The 17,410-nt window shown below is 47.0% G+C and overlaps 2 protein-coding genes across 2 annotated transcripts in view; one reads left to right on the plus strand and one right to left on the minus strand.

Moving 5' to 3' along the window:
• LOC136631961 (short-chain collagen C4-like) overlaps positions 1–17,410 on the plus strand; it is a 471,326-nt gene that overhangs the window by 161,599 nt on the left and 292,317 nt on the right. The gene's annotated exons all lie outside the window — the stretch shown is intronic.
• LOC136631952 (balbiani ring protein 3-like) overlaps positions 7,573–17,410 on the minus strand; it is a 31,366-nt gene continuing 21,528 nt past the window's right edge. The window contains exons 9-10 of the mRNA XM_066606469.1: positions 13,980–14,189; positions 7,573–7,876 (exon numbers count right to left, since the gene is read on the minus strand). Of these exons, the coding sequence (XP_066462566.1) occupies positions 7,647–7,876; positions 13,980–14,189 (440 nt within the window). The 3' untranslated portion in view covers positions 7,573–7,646. The remainder of the gene's footprint in view (positions 7,877–13,979; positions 14,190–17,410) is intronic.

Raw genomic sequence — 17,410 nt, forward strand, 5'->3', positions numbered from 1 at the left:
AGAGTGCCGACAGGAGAGGCAGGTGTAACAGACCAACAAAACTACTAGGTGAATCAAGGCTGGAGGTGTAGCTCACAGGCAAACGAAAGGAGACTGACAAGCAACTAGGACAGACTAGAATAGACCTGACTAGAGGCTAGCAGAACCAATAACTGGCAGTGAGTTCAGGTCACTGCCAGCCTTTTAACTAAAAGCCTCCGCCCAGGGGCGGAGAGTGGGAGGAACCGACTCTCCCACTGTTGCATAAGGGAGGTGGATGAGAGCGGGCGGCACCCTACGGGCGGACACGCCCACGCCGCAGCACGCTGGCTGCTCCACGCTGCTGCACGCTGGCTGCTCCACGCCGCCGGGAGATCCCTGACAGCACAGCTCCGGGACGCCGAAGCCGAGCTCGAAGCGGCGCGCGCCGGCCGCAGGACCCAGCGCCGCCCTGCATGGTAACATTACCCCCCCTCTGACGGGGGACCTCCGGGCCCCCGGAAACTCGACCAGGCTTATCTGGAAAACGATGGTGGAACCGCCGTACCAACACGGGAGCATGAACATCACATGCGGCCACCCAGGAATGATCTTCTGGTGGAAAACCCTTCCAGGCCACCAAGTATTGTAGGATTCCTCGACACCGACGAGAGTTCAGTATCTCCTGGACCTCGTATTCGACTTCATCCCGGACCAGGGTGGGCGGAGGGGGACCGGAGGTGGGTATCACCAAAGGGACAAAAGGTTTCAGCAGCGACTTATGGAATACCCTGTGAACCCTCCATGTGGCTGGCAACCCCAGCTCGTAGGCGAGTGGGTTCACCACACGTGTGATGGCAAACGGCCCCACGTAACGTGGCGCCAGCTTCAAGGACGGGACCCGCAATTTGAGATTTTTAGAGGACAGGTATACCTTCTGTCCCACCCTGTAAGGTTCAGACACAGACAGACTCTTCCCACTGCGCAACTACATACGGGCCCCCGCTGCCTCCAAGTTTCTCTGCACCTCTTTCCATACTCCCCGAAGCGTATCTGTGGCGTCATCCGCTGCCGGACAGAGCGACGGAGTAGGGATTGCTGTAAGGAACCGAGGATGCTGACCGTATACACTAAAAAATGGAGACACCCCAGTAGAAGAACAAAGGCGGTTGTTTAGTGCAAACTCTGCCAACGGCAGGAACTCTGCCCACTGGTAAGCCTTTTCGCTGGCAAACAACCGTAAATATTGCACTAAGTCTTGGTTCTTCCGCTCAGTCTGACCATTAGTCTGCGGGTGGAACGCTGACGAGAAGGAAAGCGACGTTCCCAGGTTTCTGCAGAAGGCACGCCAAAACTGCGACACAAACTGAACCCCGCGATCAGATACAATATTTTGGGGAACCCCATGTAGGCGAATTATTTCCTTTACAAAAATCGTGGCAAATTCTTTTGCCGAGGGTAGCTTTTTTAACGCCACAAAATGTGCCATCTTTGAGAACCGGTCGACCACCACTAAGATAGTGGTGCACTTCTGGGATTCTGGTAGGTCAGTGATGAAATCTACTGATAAGTGAGACCAGGGACTGGCAGGAACCGGTAGTGGTCTCAGAGGACCCTCCGGAGGACGCCGCCGACTCTTATTGCGAGCACAGACCGAGCAACCCCTCACAAAGTTGCGGATCTCCTGAGACATGCCTGGCCACCAGAAGTATCGGGAGCAAAGCTCCAGGGTCCCCTGGAACCCGGGATGCCCGGCGAGAGCCGACGAGTGGGACTCATCCATGACTCTAGGGCGTAGGGTCTCTGGCACAAACCATCTGCCCTCCGGCACCCCTGACGGAGCGTCCTGCTGAGCATCCTGTAGTTGAGGGACGAAGTTAGACTCTAACACTGCCACCACCATGCCGGGGGCTAAGATATTCTCGGGAGTCATGGTCCCACTGTCTGGTACCCCGAAACTCCGTGACAGGGCGTCCGCCTTCACGTTCTTCTCTCCGGGGATATATGTCACGACGAAGTTAAACCTGGCGAAGAACAACGCCCACCTGGCTTGACGAGCAGTGAGTCTTTTCGCATTGGCGAGATATACCAGATTCTTGTGATCAGTATATACGGTAATTGGGTGTCTAGCACCCTCAAGATGGTGTCGCCACTCTTCCAGAGCCCATTTGATAGCCAACAATTCACGGTTACCCACGTCGTAGTTGCGCTCTGCTGAATTGAACTTTCGCGAAAAGAACGCACATGGGCTATAGCCAGACCTCCCACTGACTTCCTGCGACAATACTGCTCCTGTCCCCACTTCCGACGCGTCTACCTCAATAAAAAAGGGTAGTCGTGCGTCCGGCTGTATTAGCACCGGGGCAGTCGTGAATGCCTTTTTTAGACGGCTAAAGGCCTCCAGGGCTGCAGGCGACCACTTACCCAAGTCAGCCCCCTTCTTAGTCAGGTCGGTCAGAGGTTGGGCAATAACTGAGTAATTTCTAATAAATTTGCGGTAGAAATTTGCAAAACCTAAGAACCGCTGGAGAGCCTTGAGGTTGTCGGGTCTGACCCATTGGGAGATTGCTGCTACTTTATCAGACTCCATCTGAATCTCTGTGGGGGAAATTACATAACCAAGGAAGGATACTTGTTTAGAGCCAAATGTACATTTCTCTAATTTGACAAAAAGTTGATACTCGCGCAAATGGGTCAGGACCAACCTCAGGTGCCGCACATGTGAATCCCAGTCCGGTGAGTACACCAGGATGTCGTCCAGATAAATGACCAGAAATACCCCCAGGAAGTCGTGGAAGACTGCATTCATAAAACCCTGAAACACAGCGGGGGCATTACAGAGTCCAAAAGGCATGACCAGACATTCAAAATGTCCTAACGGGGTGTTGAACGCTGTCTTCCATTCATCTCCCTCTTTGATGCGAATTAAATTGTAAGCCCCCCTTAAGTCCAGTTTGGAGAACCAGTGAGCCCCTACCACCTGATTCAACAAGTCAGGAATTAGGGGCAAGGAGCACTGGTTCTTCACGGTGATTTTATTCAAGGCCCGATAATCCACACAAGGCCTTAGTGTCCCGTCCTTCTTCTCTACAAAGAAGAGACCTGCCCCGGCAGGGGACCTGGACGGCCGGATATGTCGGTTGGCCAGAGCTTCCGAGACATAGGACTTGAGGGCTTCATGCTCACGACCTGACAGATTGAAAATGGCTCCCTTAGGGATGGGACCGTCGGGAATCAGGTCGATACCACAGTCCCACTCCCTATGAGGAGGCAGAGCCTTAGACAGTCGTTTGGAGAATACATCCTGAAAGTCTGACAAATACTCCGGAATGAGCACCGTATCTGCGGAGCACACAGCTATGGTAGACAGGTGATTGTGACACGATGACCCCCAATGAGTCAATTCCCGGGTGGACCAATCAAATTGGGGGTTGTGCAGTGCCAACCAGGGCATACCAAGCACCACATCAACCGACATTTTTTCCATCACCAAGAAAGACAGTTCTTCCGAGTGGAGGACCCCCACCGTGAACTGTAATCTTGGGGTCCTCCATCGTACCAAGCCTGTAGAGAGAGGGGTAGCATCAATGCTGGTAAAATGAATTGGCGTCTTCAACGCCACAAATTCCGCCATCAGAGAACGGACAAAACCCAGACTTATCAAGTTAGCGGCTGCTCCGGAATCAATAAACGCCCGCCCTGATCGGGAAAAATCCCCGAATCTAACATGACACGGTACCAAAAGTTTAGGAAGTACCTGAAGTCCTAGGCGATCCTCCCTGCAATCGCCTAGGACTCGGAGTTTTCCGCCGGTTCCGGCTGCGGGCGTTGAGACCTCAGTGGGCAGGTTATCACCCGATGTCCAGCTTTCCCGCAGTAGAGGCAGAGACGATGCAACAAACGGGTCCGGCGTCGCTCTTTGGGGTCCAGCGGGTCCACCTCCATTGGCTCGGGCGCAGAGACTGGTAAGGAGGAGGAGGGACCAGGGCCACTGACCTCCCTGACTCTACGGGTCTGCCTGTCCTGCTTCCTAGACCTGAGCCTCCTATCTGCTCTCACCGCTAGCTCCATAGCCTCCCTTAAGGACCCGGGAACGGGATGGGAAATTAACAGGTCTTTAACTGCGTCCGAGAGGCCCTGCAGAAAAACGTCCTTCAGCGCGCTATCGTTCCATGTCGTGTCCCCCGCATAGCGTCTGAAGTTGGAGCAATAATCCTCCACACACGACAACCCCTGCCGCAGCGCCAACAACCGTGAAACCGCCAACCCCGCTCGGTCCGGTTCGTCGAAGATACCCCCGAGTTCCTGAAAAAAGGAGTCCACGGACTGCAGGCAGGAGGAACCCTCGGGGATGGAGAAAGCCCATGTCTGTGCCGAGCCCCGCAGCAGGGACATTATCAGCCCGACCCTCTGAGCCTCCGACCCGGAAGAACGGGGACGCATGCGAAAAAACAGGCGACACGCCTGTCGGAAAGCAAAAAACTTGTTCCTCTCCCCAGAAAACACCTCGGGAAGAGGGCACTTGGGTTCGGGGCTGGTTGAGGCGTCCGACCCCTGCGACACCCCCCGCTGCTCCTGGGCCACCATGCGGGCGGATAAATCCTGGATCACAGGCACCAGGGCCTGCAGCTGGTTCGTGAGGGAACTGATCGCCTCCATGACAAAAACGGTTTTAAAGGGCCAGTTATTATGTTACGGCACTCTGCCCCCCGAGCGCCAGTTGGGGTGCCCTGATCTCCTGCACCCCACTGTCCCTGCCTACTTGCCTCGGCCCTGGCTAACCCCAGGCGGACAACTGGGCGGCAGTCCCTGCGCTGGCTAGGGACCTGGCGACTACCTGGATGGAACTACTAACAGGGGACAGAGTGCCGACAGGAGAGGCAGGTGTAACAGACCAACAAAACTACTAGGTGAATCAAGGCTGGAGGTGTAGCTCACAGGCAAACGAAAGGAGACTGACAAGCAACTAGGACAGACTAGAATAGACCTGACTAGAGGCTAGCAGAACCAATAACTGGCAGTGAGTTCAGGTCACTGCCAGCCTTTTAACTAAAAGCCTCCGCCCAGGGGCGGAGAGTGGGAGGAACCGACTCTCCCACTGTTGCATAAGGGAGGTGGATGAGAGCGGGCGGCACCCTATGGGCGGACACGCCCACGCCGCAGCACGCTGGCTGCTCCACGCCGCCGGGAGATCCCTGACAGCACAGCTCCGGGACGCCGAAGCCGAGCTCGAAGCGGCGCGCGCCGGCCGCGGGACCCAGCGCCGCCCTGCATGGTAACACATATACGTTGAGAAGTTGGTGGCTGCAGGTTGGTTGGCAGGTACGCATGCCTCATCTTTGTTCTTATGACAAAGCCTCTTTAAGGTAGGTAAAGCCACCCTCCTGTCTTGGGACAAAAATTCTGTCCCCGTAACGGAGGAGTGGATATAACACCTATCGTTATTCTTTTCTGCCAATGTCTCTTCAATTTGCTGCTTCGTGATCCTATTTTCAGCTTTTCAAGATGGCTGAACCAATTTTCATTGCTGATCATGTAAGCAGAGAGCAGATATAGTACATTGGTAGTCTAACGCTCCCAATGCAGTCTAGGGATTAGCTAGTTTGTAGATTGTGTCGGACAATCTTGGAGGCTTTAAATGTGACCCAGAACCAGTGGATCAGACCGCTTCAGCACCGAGGACCAACAGCAGGTAATATAATTGCCCCTCCAGTCCCAGAATTTTATCCTGAGACTGGAGGGTCACTTTCATTTTAGCTTTGTGGCCATTTGTCGGCACTCTCAAGGTTTGGCATATCGAAGGCCATAACTGACCAAATATACTATGAAGTGTGAGGTCCAGCTGAGATACTATATTACCTGCAGTTCTTCCTGATTTACATAAGTTTTAATTGACTTCTCATTATGTGTTCTCATTTAAATCTTTTATATAGCACATATGTAGTACCCCAGAGTTGGGGGTCCCACAGCAGTAGTGTTACTATCTCATGTGGATAAATGTTGAATTATGTGTGTTTATGCCTTTAAACGAGCACTAAAGTGTTAGTGTTTGGTGTTCTTACTAACTAGCACAGAATGACTATGCAGAATGTAACCTAACCTGCTGTCACATTTGTCAGTCACCTAGCTTGGCCAGGATTGGTTAGTCAGTATTCCCCTAGCTCAGGATTGGTGAGCCATAAACGTATAAAAGATAGAGTGGTTTAGCCAGTCTAGTCCAGGCCTGGAGAGACTCTAGTCCCAAAGAAGCTGAAATAGAGACCGAGGAGTTATAAGGGGAACATCTATCATAGCCAGTGCGGTGGGAAGCAAAAGCTAAAGTGTGAGTACAAAACTAAGTTTGCGCTGGAGAGACAAACGAGAGAAAAGAATAGTTACAGCAGAGGAAAAGAAAAGGAATCCAATTCACACTGTCGGGTAAGTAGGAGTAAGAAACAGGAGCAAGTCACCCATTAACCCTTTCTAGTCCCAGTCTACTAACTGAGTCTGTAGTGAAAGATGCACATGGCGTCTGTGATCTCAACAGGGTTACCGTAATGTGGTTGATATAATTGTGCAAATGGGACAAAAACACTATTGTAATAAACTTTGGAATTGTTTTCATCTAAAATTTGCTTCCTGAAAGTACTTCCCGCCACCTGCAACAACTGCACTGAGGTACCACATGACACTACAGGAGAGCTAGAACTACTATCCCCATTTTTGTTTGGTTATCCACTTTTTGTATTTTTGTCTGGAATGAGTCCCTACCTGTATATACAGGCTGGCATCAGGACACATTACCATCCAACTCTGTGGGTGGCAAGTTAGAACAACTACCCATTTTTAATTTTAGTAGTTTATTTATGAATTTTACCACTGGCTGCAGCTTGCCCAACAGACCACCATCTTTGCCATCTGCCAGGAGAAGCAGTAGAGACACCGTGACTACCATCCTTTTTTTGCCCTCTGCTAAATACCTCCTAGGTCTGGGTCACTGCACATACATATTTTGTAGAGCTGCACACAGATTGCTGTCGCTTACATTAGTGCCCCCCTATGGTGCTTTCCTGTTATAACAAGAGTTTGAGAGAGAATTAAAGGGGCATTGTCACAATGGTACAGTACCATAAACTAAGTTATGACGCTGTTCATGGTGGTGGCGGAGAGACAGAGGATGTGTTTTTTAAGCCCACTCGCCCCACACCTCTTGTGAAGTCTGTGCACGGTGTAAGAACTAGGCTCTTTTCCAACCAGTGTCTGTAAGCGCTGTCATAGGAGGAAATATGAGAATCGGGGAGTATAAAAAAAAACACATCCTGGCTCCTGCACTGGGCTTAGTGTATGGTGCTGGACCGTGGTGACAGGGTCCCTTTTACGGGTCCAGATAGTGTATCTTATGAAGAAACAGGTATACAGTAACTACACACTGATTGTAAGGAGCTTTCATCAGCCTGATCTTCTAAACCAACTAAAGACAAAGTATGTACATCATAACCTCCCCTCTCCCAGCACATTCTGTCTCCTGCCTGCGTGTCAGTCTTCACTGCAGTATTGGTGTCCTATTCATGAACCTGAAGGCTCAGGATGAGCGGGGATGTAGGGTTTTTTCAAACACAAAGAAGATTCGATACATTTTGGAATTAATTGTTTTTATTTAGAACCACATTGTTCCAAACCTCTTCATGTATTATGTGGGGGATGGTTCTTCACCACTCTCCATCTGTTGTTTTGGGTGAAGTTACGGGATTATTCTTTGGGCAATCCTCAGTACGGACGCAAGGACCGGATTCTCCAGTCAAGAAGACGCACCCTTCATTGCAGAAACATCCTGCCACTTTTCCCTCTTTGCACTTGATTAGTGCACCGCGATTCTGACAGTTGTGTGGGCACAGGGTCCCTTCATTTTCCCAGTGTTGGTTTTCCCCGCATTCAGACTCTGAAATAAATAATTTCTATTATCAGATTCTGTAAAATTGACAATTAAAGTAAGATTTCAATTGATTTCAGTAGTTTATTTTAACACAATGTGGTGTAGAAAATAAGGTATATATAGCTGCGTGGAAACCATCAACAAGCAGGCAGGGACTTACACATATTATGTCTCCTGCTGTGAGCGACCTGCAGATCAGATCAGCTTATTAACCCCTTAGTGACGCAGACTATTTTGGACCTAAGGAAACTGTGATTTTTTGGGGCATTTTCATCTTCACTTATCAAAAGCCTTAACTTTTTTATCTTCCCATTGACATGGCCGTATGAGGGTTTGTTTTTTGCATGCTGAGCTGTAGGTTTTATTGTCTCGATCTTTACTGCTTTTATCTGATTTTTTTTTTTAATTATTTTTTTCCCTGTAGGTTTTTAGTGCTTCTTAGCTGCCTTCTTGTTTTAGTAGTGGAAATGCTTTATTTTTGCTATTTATTGCCCCATTGGTTTTCTCCAATCACTAACCCTTTTATTCCTGTAGGGTATGAACCGCTCACAGTAACTAATTAGGATGTTTTTAAACTTTACCCACTTATTGTCCTTACTAGAGATGAGCGAGCACCAAAATGCTCGGGTGCTCGTTACTGGAGTCGAACTTTCAGTGATGCTCGAGAGTTCGTTTCGAGTAACGAACCCCATTGAAGTCAATGGGCGACTCGAGCATTTTTGTATATGACTGGTGCTCCGCTAAGGTTTTCATTTGTGAAAATCTTAGCAAATCACCAAAGTCATGTAAAAAACACAGAAATGGATAGGGCAGGCGAGGAGCAACATGCAGGGCTGCATTTCAGGCTCCGAGGTCTCACTATTAAGCCACAATAGTGGCAAGAGTGAGACACCCCCCCCCCCCCCCCCCCCCGCTGTAACAGTTGTGGCAGAGAAGAACGATGTTAGCCCATTGAATTCAATGGTGCCGGCAATACAGCCAGCTCCATTGAAAGCAATGGGCTGCCAGCGAGCGCGGGATGAATTTTCGGGAAGGGCTTAAAAATATAAGCCCTTACCTGAAAATCATCTTAAAATGTGTAAAAATAAAAAAGAAATGTATAGTCACCTTTCCGCTGCAGCCAGAGTTCAGCCGCGTCTGGCCGGCAGTTCTCCTGAACTGCTTTCTGTAGTATTCAGCAGGTGGGGATTTAAAATCCCCGCCTACTGAATAAGCTGCCTCTGATTGGTCACAGCCTCACCAATCAGAGGCAGCTCTCACTCACCCATTCATGAATTCATGAATGGGTGAGTCAGTGCTGCCTCTGATTGGCTCAGCGCAGGGACCAATCAGGGGCAGCTCAGAGCTGCCCCTGATTGGTCCCTGCGCTGAGCCAATCAAGAGAACTGCCAGCTGGCCGCGGCTGAACTCCGTCTGCCGGGACAGGTGAGTATATTTTTTTTTTTACTTTTTACACATTTCTGGATGAATTTCAGGGAAGGGCTTATATTTTTAAGCCCTTCCTGAAAATTCATCCCACGCTCGCCGGCAGCCCATTGCTTTCAATGGAGCCGGCTGTATTGCCGGCTCCATTGAATTCAATGGTCAGTGCTCGTTTAATCGAGACGAGTACCGCGTGGTGCTCGTCTCGAGTTACGAGAATCTCGAACACTCTAATACTCGAACGAGTATCAATCTCGGACGAGTATGCTTGCTCATCTCTAGTCCTTAGTCTTATTTTTGAGGACTTTGTAAGGTTAAGGCCATCACTAAGCTGATCAAACTTTGCTTTTGTAAAGTTTAGTATTTTTATTACTCCCCTATAAAACTCTCTTGAAAGACAAGTGGAAATGTATTACATTATGGTCACTATTTGCCAGGTGCCCTCAATTTGCACCCCTATTATTCTGTCAGGTTCGTTGGTTAATATTAAGTCCAAAATGGCCGTCCCTCTAGTTGGGTCCTGTACAAGTTGAATAGGTAATTATCTTTGGTAATTGACAAGAAGTTGTTACCTTTATTAGATCCACAGCTTTCAGCTTCCTAGCTTATATCCGGATAGTTAAAATCCCCCATAATAACTACCTCATTGGGATTTGCTGCTTCATCTGTTTGCTTTAAGAATAAGTTTTCAGTAAAGAAAACCCCTATGAGGATTTTTTTTCCTCCCTGTATTTCCACCAATAGAGACTCCACATGTTCATCTCCCACCGATATATCCTCCAGTAATGTGGGCTTTAAACAAGATTTGACATAAATACAAACCCCTCCTGCTTTTTTGTTTTTACGATCCCATCTGAATAGACAGCCCAGTGACAGCTTCCATCCAACCAGGTCTCCATTATTCCTGCTATTTTGTAGTTTTCCTCAGACATTATTACTTCCAGCTTGTCTATTTTATTGGTCAGACTTCTAGCATTAGTCACCATACAATTTAGAAGTTTTTAGTTATTTTTTTATATTACGTGTACCCCTAATAATTATTTTGCCAGTTCTAACTGTCCTAACCCCTCCCACTGCTCCCCTCGATTCTCATTACTTAGTACTAGGTCATTGTCTGCACTGTCTTCCCCCCTATCTCTGTAGCTGTTCTTCCCCCCATTCCCTAGTTTAAACACTCCTCCAGCCTTCTAACCATCTTCTCCCCCAGCACAGCTGCACCCTGCCAGTTGAGATGCAGCCCATTCCTACGATAGAACCTGTAGCCGACAGCAAAGTCAGCCGAGTTCTCCAAAAACTCAAGTCTTCCTTCCTACACCAAATATGGAACCGCTTGTTTACCTCCCTAATCTCGCACTGGCCTTCTGGTGTGGCACATGATGCATGTAGTTTTTCAGAAAAGTCTGTGCCCTAAGCTTATGTCCTAGGTAGTTCCCTGAAATACATAGTAACATAGTATGCAAGGCTGAATGAAGACAATGTCCATCTAGTCCAGCCTGTCTATCCTACTTTGTTGATCCAGAGGAAGGCAAAAAATCCCAAGGCCAGAAGCCAATTAGCCCTTTTGGGGAAAAAATTCCTTCCTGACTCCCTAATGGCAATCAGACTGTTCCCTGGATCAACCCCTAATAGCTCCTACCTGCCTGTATACCCGGATTAACAATTAACCTAATATTTATATCCTGTAATATCCTTCTTCTCCAGAAAGACATCAAGTCCCCTTTTAAACTCCTCTATGGATTTTGCCATCACCACTTCCTCCGGTAGAGAGTTCCACAGTCTAACTGCTCTTACAGTAAAGAATCCCTTTCTATGTTGGTGATGAAACCTACTTTCCTCTAATCTTGGCAGAAGTCCTCTTGTTACCGTCGTGGTCCTTGGTGTAAACAGATCGCGGGAGAGATCCATGTGTTGTCCCCTCATGTACTTATACATGGTTATTTGGTCGCCTCTTAACCTTCTTTTTTTCTAGAGTAAATAGTCCCAATTTGGATAGCCGCTCTGGGTATTCCAGTCCAGTTATTCCATGTATTAGTTTAGTTGCCCTTCTTTGAACCCCCTCAAGCACTGTGACATCTTTCCTGAGCACCGGTGTTCAGAATTGTACACAGTATTCCATGTGAGGCCTGACAAGTGCCTTATATAATGGAAGGATGATGTTCTCGTCCTTTGCCCCTATACCTCTGTTAATGCACCCCAAGACCTTATTTGCCTTTGCAAATGGCTTTTAAGGACCTTCCACCTACCCGTAACTTTGTCTTTGGTGCCAAGTATACCATGACTGCTGGAACCTCACCAGCCCCTCCCAGTAATATGTCAACCTGATCCGTGATGTAATGACCTGGAGCGCCAGGAAGACAACACACAGTTTTTTTGACAATTCCAGTCTTTGTGGCAGATTGTCCTGCCTGTCCCCCTAATAATTGAATCCTCCACTACCAGGACCTGCCTTGCCTGCCCTGTGCTCCTATTCCCCTTCTTACTGGAGCAGAAACTCCCCTGGTGGTCAGAGATCATTTTCTGCTGCAGTGGGGCTAACGCTGTAATGGCATCCCCCTCATCTGCCAACTTTGCAAACTTGTTGGGGTGTATCAGTTCAGGACTCGCTACCCTGGATCTCTTCCCTCTACCCCTCCTCTTGTCACCCAGCTAGCTGCTGCTCATCCTGCTCTCCTGAACTACCATAGACCCCCACATCTACCCCAGCGAGTGAGCAGTAAACTCCTTTCTGTGGTGCCAAGGGATCTCAGTGTCACATGTCGCCCATTTAGATCCAGGATCTGGGCTTCCAAATGTGCAACATGCTCACATCTTCTACCGCAATTCAAGGATGGCATACATGCAGACGCACGGCCTGGAGCCTGGACAGCATACATGCGGAGTGCGGACGCATAGCGTGGAGCTCCTGATCCCCGGAGACTGTGTGGAAAGCCCTAAGCACCCATAGCTCCCTGGCAATGGCACAGATTGACTCCTTCTCCCACCTTGCTGCTCCCCACTGCTCTGCCTTAACCTACACCAGGCGATATCTCGCTCACACCACAGAGTGCATCGACATCCTGAAGCCTGCTGACACCTACTGACACCTCTGGAATCCCGGCCACCTAGATCTTCCGCTGTGTGGTGGAGGAGTACGGTCACCCTGCTCTAACTGGCCTACCCCCAGTAGCCCTCCAGTGGCTGGACTAGCACTTTGCAGGGTCCACTGCCTGCCAAAACATCCACCAGACCTCAAGGCCTAACGCCGACCCAACTCACTCACCCTGTTGGGTCCCATGTCTTCACAGGATGAGGGTCTTTTGAAGGATTACTGAGGGAGGAGATATGCAAAAGTACTCTAAAAGGGGGTGTAAACTGTGCAACCAATTTTTACTCTAATGTATTTAAAATACAAACAGCAAGTTTGCAAGTAGTCTTGATTAAACATATCCTTCTGTTTTACGTGCACAGCTCCTATGCAGACCTATGTCTCTATATGACTACAAAGACCCCTAGTGTAGTCTGATAGTCCAGTCTTGCATTTCTTCACTCATTCTGCCCCTCCCTCTCATATCAACTGTCTGCAGGTCATGAAGGAGGGAGAAGAGGAGATGGAGCAACAGATAACAGCGGGATAAAGCCCATAGATCTGCATGGTTGCTGTATACACACACTTGTATTGTATTATGTTCACCATGTATCAGTCAGCAGAACCATAACAAGACTAACCAATAACAACTAACCTACCTGCTGATGGTTTCTAGGTATCAAAAGTTTTGGTTTTGTTTCTTTTCATATAGGAAATGCTGCAACCAATAGCATTTGGTCCCCAAACAGTAATATGGCCCTGCTTACCACACCCAAAACTGAACAGAAAACATATACCCGGCCCCCTAAATAGAGATATAGATTCCAGACCAGCTATATACAGACCTCGGATCAGATCCCCTAAGTTAAATATTTTCGTCAAACCTGTTTATCATAAAGACCCCAGACTAGATCCCTTTTATACCGAACAGACCAGAGCCTCTTACATAGACCCCAGACCAGACCACCCTGAATACAGATGCCACCTCCCATTGTACAGACTTTACACTACGCCCTGTGTATACAGACCTTGGATCAGACCCCTAAGTAAAATATATTCCTCAAACCCCATTTATCATAAAGACCCCAGACTAGATCCCCTTTATACAGACAACAGACCAGGGCCCTCTTACACCCCAGACCACCCTGAATACCGATGCCAGGTCCAACCCCAATTATACAGACTTCATATTATACCCTGTTTATACAGACCTCAACCCCCTCACCTTTCTTTTTTACAGACTCTGGACCAGAGGTACAGATACTCACCTCTCCCCATTCCTGTAGTTCTCTCCCCCTCCAGGATGGCGCTGCAGGAATGGGAAGAGGTGATTATTATCTAAGGACACTGTGGGAGATTTGATGGATTATCTGGGGGTCTATTGCAGGAGAGTTGTCACCCAGCACATTCTGAATGTCCCATAGCCTCTTCTTTCTGTGTGTCAGTCTACACTGTAGTACTGTTCTATTCATGGATCTGGAGGATCAGGATGAGCAGGGCTTTAGATTCTTTATAAACACAGAGAATACTCCATATAATTTGGAATGAGTTACATTTAGAGAATCACATTGTTCCAAACCTCTTCATGTATTATGTGGGGGATCGTTCTTCACTGCTCCTCACCTGGTGGAGGTACGGGGTCCATCAGTGGGCAAGCCTGAGGAGGGACGCAAGGGCCGGAATTTCCAGACTGGAAGACGAGTGGTGCGCAGCAGACACATGCCCCCATACAGAATAATGGACATATCCTGTTTTTGTTTCCGACATTTTCACAATTCTTCGGGCATGCGGCTCCACATTCTGACCATTCTTGGTCCTCTGGGCACTCAGGCACTGAAATAAAGAATTTCTGTTATCAGATTCTGTAAAATAGCTGAATTCAGTGAAATCTTACTAAAATTATCAGTTTATTTTTACACTGTGTTGTATAGAAAATAAGGTATATAAAGCTGCATGAAAACCATCAACAAGCAGGCAGGGGCTTCTGAGAGATCTTATTACACATATTATGTCTCCTGCTGTGAACAGTCTGCAGGTCAGATTGGCTCATTAACCCCTTAGTGACATGGCCTATTTTAGTCCTAACGACACAACGATTTTTGGGGGATTTTCATCTCCACTTTTTAAAAGCCATCTTTTTTATCTTCCCGTTGCCGCGGCCGTAGGGGGGCTTGTTATTTGCGTAGTGAGCTGTAACTGTTGTTGGTTAGTAGCTTGATCGTATTTATTGATATATTCCTATTTCATTATGCGTATGTATTTTTGTTTGTGTTTTGTCTCGTTTTTTTCTTCCCTTTTTTGTTAATTACTCCCCTGCTATTTATTTGTGCATATCACTTTAATCCAGCCAAGCTGACTAGATTTAAAGTCTCCTTGCTCCTGGCAAACCTTGGTCGCAGTGAGTAAAGGGATTTTAAATTTCCCAGGTGCTCCCCGGCTCCTGCGCAGGAGTCCGGCATTTTGCTGGTGGGTGCATGCGCAGAAGCTGGGAAGGTCCATGGAGGATGATCGCATCGGGGTTCAAATGAGGAGGCCTCCAGTAAGAAGTGGTCACTAAGGGGTTAAACAAATAGGGTGCTTTCATGATCCCATCTTGGATGTTTAGCTGTCAACTAGCTTAGAGTGCTGCTCCTTCACCACCAGTATTTCACCACATTCTCATTCGCTGGAGTTCTCTTAGGGCTTATTGGGTGACATTCTGTATTTTATTTGTTTTGTGCCATTTTGGGGTACAAACAGCTTTTAGATCACTTTTTATTGAGCTTTTTGGAAGGTAAAATGAACAAAACAAAAGCATTTTGGCTCCATTTTTTTTTCAAAGGCGTTTGCAGGGCAGGATAGAAAAAATATTCAACTTTTTGCAGATAAGATATTACTGAATGGTTTTTTTTCTTTATGTTTCTATTTTTCTAACAAAAGAAGGTGAAGTGCACAAAAGTCCTTTTGTGGGTTTTTTTCCTGCTTTTTTTATGTCACTTTAGGGAACTTTACACTTACAACGCTTTGATCACTTCTGTAATACACTGCAGTACTTCTTTACTGCAATACATTATCGCTTATTATAGCAATCACAGGCCAACCCTGGACACCACTGACTGCCCATGACAAACCATTGGCCCTTCATGATTACATGGTGGAGGGCTGATGATGTGATGGAGGGAGTGCCCCCCCACCCCTCTGTGAAACTTTTACATACTGTGATCAACATTGATTTCAACATGTAAAGGGTAAACAGTGGTACAAGCTGTGACTAACAGGTGTCTCCCGCTGAGGATAGAGGAGGCTCAGCTCCTGAGCCCACACTATCCATTGGCCATACCCCCTTCTCACCCAGGACATACATTGATGGGGTTAACCCCTTAGTGACCAAGCCTGTTTGCGCCTTAATGACCAGGCCAAATTTTGCAAATCTGACATGTGTCACTTTAACATGGAAAAACACCAGAAAGGTTTTGCATATCCAAGCGATTCTGACATTGTTTTTTCGCCACATGTTGTGCTTCATTTAGGCGGAAAAAATAGACCGATAGAAATTGTGTTTATTTATTAAAAGCGCCAAAATTGGGAAAATTTTGAAAAAATCGTCATTTTTTCACATTTCCAAGTGCAATATCTTAAATATGTGCAAACATAATATAGAAATTTTTGCTAAGATTTATATTTCCACCCGTTTACTTTATTTTGGGCGCACATTGGAAAAACCTTCGTTTTTTTTTAACTATTTGGGAGACGTACAAATTTAACATTACTTTTTAGCATTTTGAGGAACACTTTGTTTTCCTATACCAAGCTGAGATTGGAAAGGCTCATGAGTGTCAGAATAATAGATACCCCCCCAAATGACCTCATTTTAAAAACTACACCTCTTAATGTATTCACTGAGGGGTGTCATGAGTATTTTGACCCCACAGGTTGTTTTTCAGGAATTAATTCAATTTAGAGGAGAAAAAGTAAAATTTCATATTTTTGCAAATCTGTCATTTTAAAGACATATTTTTTTCCTATAGTTTACATGAAAATCAGGATTTACACCCCAAAATGGATACCCCTATTTCCCCCGTGTTCAGAAATATACCCATTGTGGCCCTATTGTTATATCTGAGTCCACAACGGGGCCCAAAATGAAAGGAGTAGTCAGTGTCTTTCAAAACAGAAATTTTGCTTGAAGTCCTTTTAGGCCCCATAGCACACATGTAGAGTTCTTGAGCGCCCAAAACCATAGAAAACCCCCACAAATGACCCCATTTTGAAAACTAGACCCCTTAAGGAATTTATCTAGGGGTGTACTGCATATTTTGACCCCACAGTTTTTAAATGAATTCAAACCAAGCAAAAGGAAAAAATTGTGATTTTCGTTTTTTCGGCAATTCTGTCATTTTAAAAACAGCTTTTTTTGTACAGCACACATATGAAGGAAGACTTGCACCCAAAAATGGATACCCCTGTTTATCCCGTGTTCAGAGACATACCCATTGTGGCCCTAATCTTATGTCTGGATACACAACGGAGCCCAAAATGAAAGGAGCGACCGGTGGCTTTCGGAACACAAATTTTGCTTGAAGTCCTTTTAGGCCCCATTGCCCACTTGTAGAGTTCTTGAGCGCCCCAAACCATAGAGAACCCCCACAAATGACCCCATTTTGAAAACTAGACTCCTTAACGAATTTATCTAGGGGTGTACTGCGTATTTTGACCCCACAGTTTTTGAATAAATTCAAGCAAAGCAAAAGGAAAAAATTTGGATTTTTGTTTTTTTGGCAATTCTGTCATTTTAAAAACAGCTTTTTTTGTACAGCACACATATGAAGGAAGACTTACACCCCAAAATGGATACCCCTGTTTGTGCTGTTTTCAGAAATATACCCATTGTGGCCCTAATCTTATGTCCGCATGCACAACGGGGCCCAAAATAAAAGGAGTAATCGGTGGCTTTCAGAACATAGATTTTGCTTGAAGTCCTTTTAGGCCCCATTGCCCACTTGTAGAGTTCTTGAGCGCCCAAAACCATATAGAACCCCCACAAATGACCCCATTTTGAAAACTAGACCCCTTAA

Source organism: Eleutherodactylus coqui, chromosome 6 (genome assembly GCF_035609145.1).
Source record: "Eleutherodactylus coqui strain aEleCoq1 chromosome 6, aEleCoq1.hap1, whole genome shotgun sequence".
Taxonomy (NCBI): Eukaryota; Metazoa; Chordata; class Amphibia; order Anura; family Eleutherodactylidae; genus Eleutherodactylus; species Eleutherodactylus coqui.